The sequence below is a fragment of the Colletotrichum jinshuiense genome, chromosome 3 (assembly GCF_051148585.1).
Source record: "Colletotrichum jinshuiense chromosome 3, complete sequence".
In the NCBI taxonomy this organism is placed as follows: Eukaryota; Fungi; Ascomycota; class Sordariomycetes; order Glomerellales; family Glomerellaceae; genus Colletotrichum; species Colletotrichum jinshuiense.
In genome coordinates, this window is record NC_139310.1 from 3,809,501 (window position 1) to 3,825,474 (window position 15,974).

A 15,974-nucleotide genomic window follows, 5' to 3' on the forward strand; every position below is an offset into this window, starting at 1 on the left:
TGGCGCAGTGCTGCGACATCTGTTGGTGAGTTGGTGTCGTGCTGCAGGCTGTCGGATATGGTTGGGAGCTGGCTGGTCAAGTCAAGCACCGATGCAGAAATTCGCAGCCGGCCGGGCTGCAGACGAGAGGGGACGGAAAAGAGGGAGGCAAAGACTGAAAGAGCGACGAAAGGGTCGGATTAAAGGAAGGAGGGCTCCAGCAGAATCGAGCGGCAGGGGGTTGCTGTCGCCAGAAGCTTCGTCAAAAGGCTGGGTCTGGTGAACGAGTGGTTTTGGCAAATAGAGACGTTCTGCATTATCGCCCATGCGGCCGGTGTCGACAGTACCGTTGAGGTAGACAGAGAGAGGCGTGCTGTTGCAGACTGTGGTGAGGTGCTTTGCTTATCTTATCGCAGCTTCCCTGCACTTTATTTGATGTCATGCCGAGCTGAGGTAGAAAAGCGCGACGCGTTAATGGGCTAGCCGTCATGACTTTCAGGTACTGTGGCAACTGCCTGAAAATCTACGGTGGCCCCACGCCCATGTGGCTGCCTGCCTGCATGGGTACTTGGAGAAGGTACCAGGTCCAGGCGCACTTAGTCCGGGGTACATGCAGTCCTTCCAGACAGAGTGAGGCTGCATGTGGTCCTTGAGCACTTCCGAACATTCAAAGAAATCCATCAAATAAACGTCGTTGGCATCCAATGTGTTCTGCCTTTCCCATCCCTTACTGCACATTGTCTCAATGAGCTCCATAAAAATAATGATGAAAACAAGGCTGCCAATCAACGCTGGTCATGGTTTCATTCCACACGTTTTGGCATGGTCAGATTTCACCTCGTCGGGATTCCCCTACCTCGCTTCAACCCATTCAAGGGAGTCAGCCATACATAGTATGTCTTCGAGCACACATGGCATCTAAGTCCGAGTCTGAAGCTGAGCCTCCATTTCCTCTCACCGGTAGTATTAGTAGCACCGAAAAAAATGGCTTGGCAACTCGGTTGCCTGCAGTCAGCTCCAGGCCGCATCCGCGTCTCTTGACTGGGTGCCACAGGCCTTCATTTTTCTTCCTTTCTGATGAATCACAATTGATTCGCCTGCCTAGGCACACTCGGCTACCTTTCCCGCTTCCAAACGCTAGACATGAGCCTCATGTCACTTGCCTCCAGACCGAGAAATGCTCGGCACGAACGCGCTGATAAGCCGCCCCAACGCGGGCTGCACAGATCAGGCATCCCAACCCATACATTTCCAACTGTGTAACAGTTTTGACCGTTTTAGAATGCCAGTTCCTCTGGCTGATTTCTCGTACCTCCCATTCAACTCGATATTTTCTGGAAATCTCCTAGCCATTGCTCCGGCTTACATCCATGGACTGCCAGCTGCATATCCGGTCATCACCGAACTCTTCTCCTTTCAATTCGTAAAACGTGAAGCTATGTCACCTGAAATTGCTTGCTTATCCGTTCTTTTTCCACACATCCATCTCACGCTTGTTGGGTTGGAAAGCTATGGGATCTTGAAATCATGCTAGTGGGAAACAGATCACCAAGAAAAACATGGCTTCGTTATAAGACGTGGATTAACCTTGGAATCCTACATCGTCTTTATTTGCCTCACGGTTCCCTAACGAAACAACTTGGCCGATATCTTCATCACTACAGCGGCGGCATAATGACATTGGTAAAGACACAAATTATAGAACCCCATCAATCAACATTAGCTACAAGCAGCGAAACACGCGCAACCTCCATCTCCCGTCTTCCATTTCGTGCCTTGTTTCTCAAAACATTTTCTTCCTTTCTGGTTTGATCACGCTCCTTCTTGCCAGTTTCGGGCCTTCGCCCCCCTCACCACTTTCCTTTGTTGGCAACGATACCAGCCAAGCCGCGGACAGACGTCTCCCCGAGGATTTCGAAGACGGAGACGTCGACTCCCTCGGCGTTACGGAAGATCTAGTTCCGAACGCCGACAGCGACAAGGGAATCGACGCCGTACGCACTGGGCGCCCGCTCCGGATCGATCTCTTCCGGGAGGAGCGTCATCGCCTTAGCCAGCAACTGCACCAGGCCGGCACAGATGATAGCCGCGGCTGCCTCCACCCCGGAGCACTTGGCAAGTATACTCTTGACGTCTGCCTCCCCTGGCCCTCCGATAGACTCGCCGCCTCCTGGCGCTGTAATCGGCATGTCGACGGTATTCATATACGAATACATCGCCGACCGCGACCAGAAAGGGTCACCAGGGTTGTTCTGGCGGATTAGGCCACCAGTGCCAATACCCGAGACGATCTGGGGCGGCGTGGGGACGCCGGAGACGATCTCGCCGGTAATGGCGCGTGAAACCATCTCCAGGAAGTCCTTGTGCCGGATTCCGTAGAAACCGGCACCTCGGAGTTTCCCCAGGGTTTCCTCGTCCCCGACCAGCATTCCCGCCTCAAGGACGGGGCCAAGGTCGAGGGAGACGGCGCGGGGCAGGTTTCGGGCCAGAGCGTCTTGGACGGCGTTGGCAGCGGCGTAGTTGGCCTGTCCCCGGTTCCCAATTATTCCGGATGCGCTTGACAAAAAAAGGAACCAGGGGGCGGCCCGGGCGGCGGCGGTCGGGCCGGGGCCGGGGCCGGGGCCGAAGACGTCGGCGAGGTTGGCGGCACCAAATGCCTTGGGCGCGAAGGCGGCAGCCCAGTCGTTGTGCGTCATCTTCTCAAATAGGGCGTCCTATGTCTTTATTAGTACCAACCCAGCTGACTACAAATAGAAAAGGGGGCGAAGGGAGTGTTGTAAAAGCCTGAATCTTACCTTGATGACAGCGGCACACTGAATAACGCCGGAGACTTTGCCCAGGCTAGGCAACAGCCCTTGTAGCGCTTTCCGGTCCGTGATATCCACCGTGATAACTTTAGCATCCACCCCTTGAAGGTTCTTGAGGAAGGTGTGGGCATCGTGACTGCCGCCAGACCGTGACAGAAACACCAGCTTCTTGGCTCCATTATCGGTTAGCAGCTTCGCGATGCTTCTTCCTAAGCCTCCGAGCCCTCCAGCGAGGATGTAGGTACCGTCGGGTTCAATGGCGGCGGTGAGTGGCTTGGTTCGAACCTTTCTGGCCACAGGCACGCAGGTATATCGGTTTGCCGTCATGGTTACAACGCCGTGATAGGGGTCCTTCTCGATCTGCTTGAAAGCGCCCTCGAAATTCGACATGGGAAATAGGTGGATTGGGTGGCACTGGAGGTGCGAGCTCTTTCGCAGGTACTCGAAGGCGAAGTTGTCTACCTGGCTGAACAAATTCTTGACGAACTCGGGGTCTTCCTCCACAAGCATAGCAAGGTTGAGCTTGATGAATGTAGTAGAGGTGACAGGCACATTGATGGCCCCTCCCATCTTGTCTGCAAGTTGAACAACGCATCCGGCTATTGAGAGTTAGCTCTGTGCAATGTTCTGTTGGGGGGGGGGGTTTCCCCCGTGCAGAAACATCGACTCACATGCTTTAACACACTTGAAATTGGCAACGGTGTGTTCCTGGGTGGGATTATAAAGGACGTCAACCTTTCCGGACCTGAGGATGATAGCAATGAAGGAGTCCTCATTTGCGTCGAGAATATGGTCCTCGGGAAGGTGGTAGTTGTGGAGTAGGGTGGCTCGCTGTGTATGAGATCTGTCGCCCAAAACCGTCACAAAAACTTCAGCGCCAAGGAAAATCGCTATACGGATTGCTGCCTGGCCATAAGAGCTCGCGCCGGCGTGGATGAGCACCCTCTTTTTCCGTGACAGACGACCGACAGTGCATAGTGCATAGTATGCGGAGATCAAAGCACTGGGCATGTACTGGCAGCAGTCGATAGGAGGCGGCGCGTGCTTGACGAAGCCCTGGTGAATTCGATGGACAGTCTTGAAAGCGCCGGGGGTGATGGCCAGAACTTGGTCGCCATAACGGAAATCCGTCACTTTGTCACCAACGTTTTTCACTATGCCCAAAATGTCGAGGCCAAGTTTGTCGTCAGAGGTTCTTCCCGATGCAGTCTGGAGATCCCCGAGTTGCAATGCGGCGCTAAGCGTCTGGACTTCGACCTCGTGAGGGCCCAGCTTATGTGTAAGTGGATTCTCGACGAAGTGGAAGCTCTCGTTCGTTATTCCTGGCTTGGCCAAGACCATTTCATATTCATTCTTGGCTGAGGAATAGTCGAATATCGGCTGCGAGGCAATCTCAACGTGCGACTCGCTCTCAATCATCATGTTCAACTCCTTCAGGGGCATCAGTCTCGGGATGTAGAGCTTGCCTCCTTCCTCCGCGAACTCGGCCTCGTCGAATCCGGCAAGCATTGACTCCACAACAGATCCCACAATCTTCGGGAGAGTAGCTGAGGCAATGGAAGTGTTCTCGTCCAAGTCAAGTGTAACAATAGTCTTCTGTGGGTCTTCGGACAGAATGGTTCGGGCGAGTGCAATGATTGGGGCATTCCGTGCATTGACCGGGCGTCGATTTGCAGCGCGAGTAATCCACAAGAGGCTCTTGGCTGTGTTCTGCAGGTGGTGGAATTCACGGAACTGTTTCTCCGTCCAGTTATATACGAAGCTGTCGCAGAGTTCAAGGAGACAGACGCAGGCCTTGCCATCGGGTACGGTCTCATTCAGCGTACCAGTGCTCACCCCGAGACCTCTATTCGAGAAAGTTTCAGTAAGAGACTTAACAAAGTCTTCCATGGCTGAGTTGACTGTTTCAGGTAGAATGATAAGAACTTCAGTTTCAGTAACTCGGTCCAGCTTGTCGACAAAGAGGTGCGCCTCGAATTGCTGGGATTCTAGGTCGCAGGATAAGGGGGGCTTCTTTGATATTCTGTGAGGCTCAGACGATGATTCCGTGCTTCCAGGAGCTAATGGCGGCGAAATCTCTTTGAGCAGAAGGCCTTGAGGCAGCAGTAGTTGATTCGCATCCATTTGGTCGATGCCGGAATCCTTGGCTGTGATAATGAGGTTATATCGAGCAAGGTGCACCTTGCTATCTTGCCAGTCGCGCTGCTCCAAAAGATTTGCTACTAGCAACTTTTCATATGTCTTCTTAACAGCAGACAGGGTTTGTGTGTCAGTAAATGTGTAACGCGACAAACGGGGGACGCCGCCTTCCGAGAGCGTCTCCAGAATATGTTGAGCCAGATTCTCGTTACCGCCGCATTGAAGCACAGAAAGAGATGGGTATTTGTGAGCCATCAAAGAGAGCATCTGGGTAAAGTCCTTGACGGTACTTGTGGCGTAATCCTCCTTCCACACAATTTCAGAGCATAAGTTGCGATGGTTTGGAATGAATCCACCATCTTCAATCGATGGGCTCGAAAGAGCAGTAAAACGAAGGCCATCTACCACGACAGATGGTGCCTCCCAATTGCTTGTGTCTGAAACCATGACAATGGACCCCGTTGCGTCGCAGATGCCATATCTCTCAGCCGTGGCAAAGCCAGTGAACTCGTGACCAATGTCGTGGGGGATGTTCGAGGAGACAAATATGCTTTCTATCAATGACGGAACCATGGGCTTGCTTTCAATGGCGAAGAGTGTCTGGAACATCGCATCGAGGGTAGCGGGGTGGATAATGTGTGGGTATTCGAAGTTAGCCGGCATTTTGGACTTGGTATCGGAAATGCGAACTCTGCTGATGCACGAGTTGCGGTGGGTCGCAATGGAAGTGACATTCTGGAAGCAGGGGCCATAGTTGAGACCAACAACATCCAATGTTTCATAAAGCTGTCGAGGCGGGAGTGTTTTGTCGCAGAGTCCTTGTATCTCCAAGTATTTTTCTCTGTATCCGCGTGTGGGCGCTGGGGATGCTCCAGTCCGCCGAATCTCGATGCATCCGTCAGCATGTCGGATCCAAGGACCATCCTCTTGCTTCGAGTAGATTGCAAACTCCCACTTGGGGGCAGCCTCTGACTTTCCGGAGACTTGCTTCAAGTTGAGCGAGTACTCGAGGCCATAGGCTGTGGAAGGAATGATCATCGCTCTCTCAATTTGCAGATTCGTCAGATGGAAGCCCGAAATATCTGCCATTCCCTCAGACAACTGGCTCGCAGCCTCAAGAGCCATGGTCACCATGCCTGCCGCTGGATATAAGATGGTCTTCTGTACTCGGTGATCTTGAATCCAGGGGTTCTCGGAAATGCGAAAAAACCCTCTCCAGCGGGGCTCGAACGTGGTAGCATCCGGTGAAGGAGCTCCGATCAAATCCTGACGGCCAAAATTTCTGAACCGATGCTCGGTGCAGGTATGAGATTCGTGCCAATAAGTCTTGGAGTGATTCCAGGGGTAAGATGGCAGATTGACAAGCGTCTTGTAGGCTTGTGCATGGGCACCCCTGGGGAAAATAGTCAGTTAGATTCTGAGAACATTAAAATGAGTCTTCTTACTTGGAAACGATCTGGAGCATCTCGACGGGATGTCCTCGGGACCAGATATCTCCAATGGCCTGGAGAGTCGTGACTGCGGAATCCTTGCCGCGTCGAATGAGCGGCACATACTTTGTCTGGAGGCCGGGACTGTGTTCAGAAATAATCTCCGCCAATGCCGACTCCAAAGTTGCGTGTGGACTCAGTTCAACCAGAATGTCTGGCCGATTACTGGAATTCATCATGGCTTTGATAGCGGGAACGAACTGCACAGGGGAAACCAAATTTTCGGCCCAGTAAGAAGGCCCTAGGAGATTTCGCGGAAGAACGTCTCCCCAAACAGATGAAAAGAACTGGATGTTCTCGGTTGTGTCCTTCGGAATAATTGACCGGATGCAGTCTTTATAGCTTTCCTCGATCACTTTCATATGCCTTGAGTGATACGCAACGTCAACATCCAGAACTTTGCAAAGAATCCGACGGGGTTTGAGCTCGTCTCGCATCCACAAAACATCCTTACGGCTGCCGGAGATCGTTACTGAGTTTGGACTGTTGATGCATGCAATCTGAAGGTCGCTGTGCTCTCCTCGGTTTTCCAGATACTGCTGTGCTTCGGAGCAACTCATTCTGACAGCGCACATTGCACCCTTGAGATGAGGAGCGAGGCTTTTGAGAAGTGAAGCGCTCTGACCACGATGGTATGCAAGCGCCCAAGCTCCCTCACAGGTGATGGCGGTAGAAGCGTACGCCGCTGCGATCTCTCCTGACGAATGCCCAACGACGCTGCTGGGGGTAATGTTGAAGCAGCGCAGCAGGTCAACAAGTGCCACCTGAACTGCGGTTGTTGCCGGCTGAGAAATATGGGGGTCTTGGATGTGCGACTCGCCCTTAGTCCTCATTATTTCCTCGACAAGATCAAAGTCGCTTCCGATGGTTTTGAGGAAGCTAGCCGCCGACTTGAGACTGTCTCTAAAGGCGTCGAAAACCATGAGCTCGCGACCCATTTGGGCCCATTGTGCACCCTGACCGCAAAAGATAAAGGCGAGCTTCAACTTGCTTTCGCGACTCGATCGAAGGAAACCGGTTTCATCTCTCGCCTTCAGCTTCGTAATCAATTCCGTCGCGGAGCTTGCTACAGCAAATCCTTTCCACTCCATGACAGAGCGACGGCAACCCAAGGTGTACGCATAGTTATCAGCATCACTTTGAGTGAAGCTTGCAAGGCCATCGATATGAGCCAGATGTGAGTCCATGAGGCGGGAAACGCCATTGCGTTCATTGGAGGAGAATACAAAAAGCTGAGGAGTTGAAAAGGGCTTGTTGCTTTTAGAGTCGCAATCCACATGATGAAGTTGGGTGCCGTCGAGAGTAGAATTGTGGTTGGCTGAGATACCACGATCGGAAAGGTACGACACGGGGTCGTCGATTACAGCATGCGCGTTGGTGCCTCCGAAGCCGAAGCAGTTGACGCTGATCCTCCGGAGGCCCTCAAGTGGCCACTTTGTTAATTCCGTCGGCACCTAGCAGACTCATCAGCTCACAAATGCAGCATTACCAGGGCTTTCAATACTCACTTTGACCTTCCAATTCTTGAAGTCAATGTTGGGATTTCCCTTCTCGAAGTTAATGTTGGGAGGGATCTGGCCTTTTTCGGTGAGAAGTACGCCTTTAATCAACCCGGCGACTCCAGCTGCCCCCTCCAGATGACCGATGTTCGTCTTGACCGAGCCGACGAACACTGGCTTGTCAATCTCTCTTCCATGGCCGAGGGTTTCTGAGATGGCCTTCAACTCTCTGAAATCGCCTGCTTGAGTTCCAGTACCATGGCATTCGACGAAAGCCGTTCGCTGCATGTCTATGTTGTGCTTTGTATACAGGGAACGAATGTTCGCCACCTGAGCTTCCTTGCTGGGAAGAGTAATGCCTTGTTGAATCCTTAGCGCAGGTGGACAAGGTTACTTGATGTCGAACACACTTACCTGTGGTCAAGCCATCTTGATTCACATGCGTGCCACGAATGACAGCTCGAATAGTGTCATTGTCTCGGACAGCATCCGACAGCTTCTTGAGAACGACGAACCCGATACCCTCTCCACGACCATAGCCATTGGCACGAGAGTCGAAGGCGAAGCACTTCCCATCCGGGCTGAGAAAATTGAGTGCGGTCATTGGCATCATGGTGTTGGGTGTCAGGATCAAGCCGGCGCCGGCGGCGAGAGCCTTGGAAGTCAGTATGAAGGAGGAAAAGTTTCGGAAAGAAAACATACCAGCGAACAGTCACCCGCCCGAAGAGCTTGCGCTGCCAGGTGAACTGCCACGAGACTTCCGCTGCAACCTGTGTCGATCGTCATGCTTGGTCCCTTGAAGTCGTACGTGTAGGACACGCGATTCGACAGGATGGCGTTTCCAGTGCCCGTTGCAGCATACTGAGGTTGCCAGTCCATGTCACGAAGACAGATCTGCTCGTAATCTGGGGAAGTCAGCAATACATATTATCATGGTAAGAAAGAAGCGAGTAGTAGACAAACCTTTTACAAAAGATCCAACATAGACAGCTGTCGGGCTGCCCTTGAGGTCTTCCATACGAAGACCAGCTGCTTCGGGTTAAGACAAGACATTTTCGAGAGGCCTCCATATTGCTTACCATTCTCAAGTGCCTCGTAGGACACCTCCAAGAGAAAGCGCTGTTGAGGGTCAATGGCTTTAGCATCCTCGGTCATGACAGAGAAGAACTGGTGGAGTATATGTCAGGATATGCCCAAGGAAATTACTGGGTGATTCTTTTGAGTGCTTACCGATGCGTCAAACGCTGCGACGTCGTCTTCGAGGAAGTGAGCACCCCTAAACGAGATCTAAAGATCATAAGATCAGTTGGTTTGAACTACAGGTTGATTGGGGCGATTGGGATGAAGGCGTACGCTGCCCTGACGATCGCCACTGGGATGATAGTATCCTTCAATGTTGAGACGGTCCTTTGGAAATTCAGACCATGCCGATTTCTTATCAATCATCATCTCCCACAGCTTCTCTGGCGACGTAGCCTTGCCAGGGAAGCGGCAAGCCATGCCAACAATGGCAATGTCCTCCATCTTGTGAACTTCGATGATGTATTGATGGTGTAGTCAAACTCAACTTCAACTGACCGTCCGCAGGTGTCAACAAGTAAGTAATTCGGTTGTATAAGGAGAATGCTGAAGAAGAAAGATTATCTCTCCAGGGATGAAGTTGATGGGTATGGGATGAAGAAAAGAGTGCTAGGAAGTCGAGGCACGGGACGGAAGAGAGCGAAAGGAAAATCTCTGAAGGGGCGGGAGCCGGCTGAATATGGCCTTCCTGCCAAACGGAGTCCTGCTTCTGAAATAGATGGGATACCTTGATGACCTGAAGTGACGTGAGGCGAAGGTGATGGAGAAGGCGATGATATCGTACTGGTGTCTATGCTTGTCGTAACTGCCAAGTGTACCCGCTTCTTTAATTCATGCGAGGGAGCCAGAGCGGGAGAACCAAACATAAAGCTACAGAGCATCGTTTTGGTCAGTTAGTATTAAACTGTTGGCTCGAACAGCTGGAGCTTGAGAAAATGTGATCCTCGTCCCGAACATGCTTGTCACATGTGTGAAGATCAATCACCATGCAGGCTGGCCCTTCATTGTTGCTAGCCTTGTGAAGTTCGTAAACGGAGATGGTCTTCCTCGGGCACTCTGTGCCTGCAAAGAAGATATGTTGAACATAGCTCCGTGACACGAAGAAATGTCAAAGATTTATCATTAAGGGGTATGTATCTCTTTGAAATCTTGGACAGATTGAAGATACTTTCTGTTGCAACCAAACCGATGAACAGCGCAAAAAGTGGCTTTGACAACGGAAGGGACAATATTTGATGCTCGAAATAGAACAAGGATGAGGCGCAGTAAACTTGTAATAGCAATTAGCCAGTCAACATTCGATCTATAAGCACACTGTGAAGGCGACAGGAGGTGCGTTGTACATTGGCAATCAGGGCTTGACTGGTAGATGCAGATGCCGAAGCAAGTTCTACATCCCTGGTACCGTCTTCTAAGTGTAAATTTCAAACAGAATCTACGAAGAACACTCGCCACTCAAATGCATCGAAATTGCAATAGTGGAAGCAGGATCGATATTTTGCATAAGCACACACACCTTCAATATGTCCTCTGGAAACAAAGAACCGAATGACCGTACGACATCCGATGGTAATGTTTAGGCCCAGAAAATGGCTTCCGAATCAGTATGAACCTAATACGATTCCGGTATACGGTTCGCCACGACTCTTGACTGCCAATACTGTCTTGTTCGGGGTCCGACGAGGTGTCTGACAGTATGACATGGGCCTCTGGGCTGGAATAAAAGAAGCGGTGACCAGGAAAAACCCCAAGAACCCGTCTCCTCGTGGCAATTTCCATTCCGAGGGAAGGCCTCCATTGCCAGTTCCACAGTCTCGGGCCGAGTATGTAAGGAGAAAACCGTGCAGTACTTGGAATAGAAAGATCGGATGATCGACTCTTGGGTGGGAATACGACGTGGGAAGGAGTCTTGACAAACCACGATGGAGTAGATTCCCGTATATGTCTGATCTTTTTGTTGGGTTGTAATCCTTACGACGTGTCGAACAAGGTTGGTAACATTGTTTGTATGGCGGTTTGCCAGTGGACATCCAGCGGTGCTGGCCGTCGCAACAGCACAGATGTAACTGCCGAGTCCCGGAGGTGTGGGGTCAAAATTGAGGTCATACTGGTGTTGCTGTCCGATCCAACGGAGTTTTGAACATGTTCCCGTCATCAAACTCTCTGAAAAGAAGTTGATATTGGTTTGGGGTATGACGCCGACTTCCGGAAGATGGGCTGCTTTCAAGGAGCAGTTTTGAGCGTTGGCGTCAGTTTATAACGCTTATATATGCAGGAATCCCTGACATGACATAATAACTGCAGGCTTTCTTCAAAGGGAACGAACAAAGCTGAGCATTAAACAGCCTTTGATGTGGTATGTGGCGAGGGTTATACTGCTTCAGCTCGGATTCTTAATCGGCCGACATAGCAGACGTACGGAGTACGCCCCGATTTTTGTGCCGCAGATCATTATCAAATCAACTAATAAGCCAGAATGAAGAAAATTCGAAAGTGCAATTCCATGGTATATATAACTTAGGGTCCGATGTTTGACTGCTGTCCGCTGCAGCCAGTCCGGCTCCGTGTGTCGGTTTGTCGGGTAAGCATTAGTCCGGTCAACTTTCACGCGCAGCCCAAAACCTTCCTTCACTCTCATCTTTACCCATAAAGCACATCAAACGCATTCTCTGTAATGGGAGAAGACTTTCCATCGACAGAACGCTCAAACTCTGTGGGGGGCCTTTTATAACAGCCCAGTCTAAGCTGGACATGTCATACGCCGAATGGCTAAGATGACCACCATATTAGCCTAGGTCACGTTTCACAGGGAAGCGTACGACACCAAAGAACTCAAGATGAGGACTGGCGAACCCCTATAGTCTGTGCGACACACCATCCCGTCAGGTCAGACTGCTTCAAACTTACATGGCTTCCCCCACGGCTAATTTCAACCGAAACTGGTACTGTCTAGCGCTTCAGCAGCGGTTGGGGAAGGTCATTGCGAAGTCGTACGCGGCTCGCGTTCCGTGTGGCTCCCTGCACGGGCCAATCTCCGACCCGAAGGGAAATTTCGATCAGTTTCTCTTTACTGTCAATTCTCAAGATGATGGATGGGGGTTCAGCGGTTGGGGTGTCATAAGTGATGAGGGCGCCCAGGCGTACCTGTCTCCTGTCCAATACATGACTGTTGCTACTCAAACCACGAGGCATATGATAACACGACGTCCCAAGTGGGGGGCCTCAGTGCATTTCTGGTGGAGTGACAGTCAAATATACACAGATCCAGCAGGTAGTTCGCCTCGCTGCTGTTTTTTTTCTGCTTTGTTACTCTTGGACCAAGAAAGCCGAGTGTGCACAAGGTGATACTGTCGGATTGTAGCATCAGCCGAACACAACCAGTCAATTCCCTGTTTAAACCGGCACAAGAGAGTCGGAGTAAAACAGAATCGCTTGCTATAAATTCCGTTATCTTTCATAATTGACCTGAGTGGCTTAGTTACGAATATGGCACGGCCTCAACTGCTGAAAAGTCTCCAGGTCGTACAACAGCGGGGCCGTCCATGACACATTGCGGCAGCTCGTTTATGGCTGAGGAACTGGCACTGACACATTCACCACTCCCAGCTCGGCTGGGTAAGATGCACAATCATCAACGTGCCCTTGCTTCCTCTGTTTTCCAGCCTTTGGCAAGATGGCCTTTGTCTCAGAGTATTACCTGCCACTGCCGTCAAGTGCAAGGCACAGTTTATCTCAACAGTTCCGGCTTTCCACCTTTTTCCAGTATTGACGCTTTCGAAATCCGTCCAACATTGCACAACACCCGTCCTTGTCCGTGTCTTCGCCTGCCCAAGGTGGAACTGTCAGAGAAGATCTCACGTTCAGGTTGGCTAGGCTTGATGGCAAGCCTCATGAAAACCAGTGTCTCGGGAATCCTGGGTAGTTGCATGCGGGGTCTCTTCGCCTTGAACATGATGGTGAGAAGATACAACCCATATATCTATGCAATGCAGCCGCTGTTCAAGCCGAAGAATGTGCAGCTGTTTATCGTATTGCTTTGCGCTGTCCGGCTTGAACCAAGGGGGTGAGAGTGATTACACGTACCCTCCAGGTACCTCGCAGCACTTGTCTCTACTTCTGTATCGTCGAGGTAACCAGCAGCCGTAGAGCCCCGCGTTCACCTTCCTCGAGTGAATCTAGGAAGAACTTCTAATCTGGCAAGCACAAGGCTAAGCTCTGTCCTGTCATGCCAGTATTCTTTCCCCTTCATTGATAGGACTGGATATTTGACCAGCCTTGTTTCTAATTTCAGAACTTCCAAGCACTTTCTTACCTCAATCAATCCCATCCCCCCTCTTCTCAGGCGAAATCCAGCTTTGATTCTGCCGTAGGTCGGATTCTAAGCCCCCTCCAGCTTCTTCTTCTCTGAGGGAAAGGAAACAAAGAGACTTCTCTATCCTGTCCTTCGAGAAACACTTAAAGCCAAGATACACTCGCCAACTCCATCGAGGCAATGGATGTTCCGCAGTCCATCGCCCGCCAGCGGATGTCTGAGCAGCTGCCATACCCCAATCCCTCTCTCGGAGACGCTGCTGGATTTGCCGCTGCGAACTTTGCGCCTCGCCATGTCGCGGACTTTTCTCTGGCTTCTCAGCGCAAGGGTCCGATTCGGAGGGTCTTGCTCGTTTTCACGTGAGAATTTCGAAACCACCCCAGTAAGCCCAGCTAACCGTCTAGTTTGCTCTTGGGGCTTTTCCTAGCCACGCTGGATACTTCGGTCGTCGCCACGTCACTGATCACCATCTCTGAAGAATTCAACGACTATGGCAACGCTCCCTGGATTCTTCTGTCCTATCTTCTGACCTACATGGGCTGTGCTGTCGGAATCGCCAAGTTCAGTGACATATATGGTCGGCGAGCCCTCCTCCTGTACAGCTGGAGCATGTTCATGCTTTTCTCCGCCGTGTGCGCTGGCTCTCCCAACATGAAGCTGCTAATCATCGGCCGCGCTTCCCAGGGTATCGGAGGCTCGGGTCTTTACAGCCTCGCCCAAACCTGTCTGCTGGAGCACGGCCCTGTTGACAAGCCAAGTCTGATGGGCGCCATCATCGGAATCACCCTTGGTCTCGCCTTTCTTCTAGGTCCTATCTTGGGAGGAGTCATAGCGGCGAAGATCACTTGGCGCTGGATCTTTGCCCTAAACCTTCCTGTCGGCCTTTTCGCCATCATTTGCATTCTGTGCTGCTATCCCAGAGACCGACGCGCGCACCGGGTGTTCTCAAGGACAGGATTCCGGAAGATTGACTTTATCGGCATGATGTCCCTGTTCTCCGGCTCAGTCTGTCTTGTGTTCGCCATCGAACGGGGTGGCTCACCGCTATATGGCTGGAGGCATGCCAGTGTTATTCTCGCTTTCGTCATTTCCGGAATGGCTTGGATCATTTTCGTCAGCTGCGAAACTTGGCTTTTCTTCAAGTCCTGCGCGTACCCCGATCACATAGGATGCATCCATATCGAGCCTGTCTTCCCAGTCCGTTTGGCTCTGCGAAAGCCCTTCATGGCCGGCTTGGCCGTTACCTTTCTGACCGGAGCGCCATATGTCGCCTTGTCCGTTACTATTCCTGAGCGCATGCAGGTTCTACAACAGGAAAACCCCCTCAGGGCCGGCATTCACCTCCTCCCCATGTTGGGAGGCTGCGCGATGGGATCGTTTCTCTCGGGAGCCATCTGCCGGAAATCCAACAACACAGCTCTGCTCCTGACTGTCGCGGCGGTGTCCCAGCTTCTCGGCATCAGCCTCATGCTCGTATTGTCATCAGCTGAGTCTTCCTTTGTTCCTGCGTACGGATTTACGCTCATATTTGGTCTCGGAACGGGACTTGTTTTTGGCGCCGCAACCATCCTTTCCGCGGTAGAGACGGATTCGAGTAGGGATCATGCTGTCGCTCAAGGAGCCATCGCTCAAGCTCGCGCCCTTGGTGGTTCTCTCGGCGTGGCAATCTGCACCGCCCTCTTTAACCATCGGCTTGGTGCTCTCACCCAGCACCTCTCCCAGCAACAGCTTGTCACCCTTTACCGGACGCCTACCGCATCTTCTCAGTGGCCCGATAATCTATTGCGCCTCATAAAGGAAGTATATGCCACTTCCTTCAAAGACCAGACCTTGTTCATGATTGGCGTCTGCTCCGTCATGGTGGTTGCCGCCCTATTCACCTGGGAAAAGTCGCCCAAACCCATTACCTGCCTTGGCACACATGCCCAACAAGCCAATAAGACAAGCCTGCAGCAAGGTGAACACGGCAACAATGGTACCGAGATGAGCGATATGGGTAGCATCCGTTCGGTCTAGGCCTCGCCGTCTACACTAGGCTCGTTTACTTTCATGGAGATGTCCAATTTCAGGGAATCAAAAAAACCAGGATTTGCCTTTTTTTCCCCCGGAGAGCGATAGGGCATTAGCCGGGGTGTATCGGTTTTAAGGGGCAGGGGGAGTGGGAGTTGGTGTGGTTATTTTGCTTCCGCGATTCCATCCTCGCAGCATCTCGAGGATAGTTGATTATGCTTGTTCTGAAGGGAATACCTTCATCATGGCTTAAGGCCTCTTACACTGTATATAGAGGGTCCCTCCCGCCTCGTTCAAAGAGGTTTGAGGTTCCACCGGAAGACCAAATGTTCGTCATCAAATCATTTTGTTCCTCCCATGGCATCCCGCTTGGACTTATCTTGGCGATGGCGCAATGCAACGATGGCGCTACCCAGAGGTATGTCTCGTTCATGTGCTATTGAGTGGGCTGCGGGGGGGGGGCCATCGGGTTCGCAGAACTTGTAGTCTCCCCCCTAATCTTCCCGGCCAGTTCTTCCGCATTAGAGCCTCCATATTCCCCTGGTGGCAGAGCCCACGTTTGCGCCACATCCATATCGCGGGCAGTTTCCTAAACCGAGATGGAATCCGCCGTCGCGAACCAGCACGTGCCCATTATGACGTCTGGCGGGCAGCGACT

General features: G+C 51.7%; 2 protein-coding genes across 2 annotated transcripts; one reads left to right on the plus strand and one right to left on the minus strand.

Moving 5' to 3' along the window:
- Positions 1 to 1,934: 1,934 nt before the first annotated feature.
- EsH8_III_001036 (uncharacterized protein) lies at positions 1,935 to 9,438 on the minus strand (the record flags this gene model as incomplete). Its single annotated transcript, XM_083262761.1, has 11 exons — positions 1,935 to 2,693; positions 2,775 to 3,385; positions 3,458 to 6,318; positions 6,371 to 7,869; positions 7,924 to 8,273; positions 8,329 to 8,569; positions 8,617 to 8,819; positions 8,878 to 8,943; positions 8,994 to 9,081; positions 9,145 to 9,201; positions 9,268 to 9,438. The coding sequence occupies 11 exons, from the start codon at positions 9,436 to 9,438 to the stop codon at positions 1,935 to 1,937; spliced, it is 6,906 nt and encodes a 2,301-aa protein (XP_083123248.1).
- A 4,048-nt stretch (positions 9,439 to 13,486) lies between these two features.
- On the plus strand, positions 13,487 to 15,322 carry EsH8_III_001037 (major facilitator superfamily domain-containing protein; the record flags this gene model as incomplete). The annotated part of the gene is made up of 2 exons (XM_083262762.1): positions 13,487 to 13,665; positions 13,711 to 15,322. The coding sequence occupies 2 exons, from the start codon at positions 13,487 to 13,489 to the stop codon at positions 15,320 to 15,322; spliced, it is 1,791 nt and encodes a 596-aa protein (XP_083123249.1).
- Between the last annotated feature and the right edge of the window lie 652 nt (positions 15,323 to 15,974).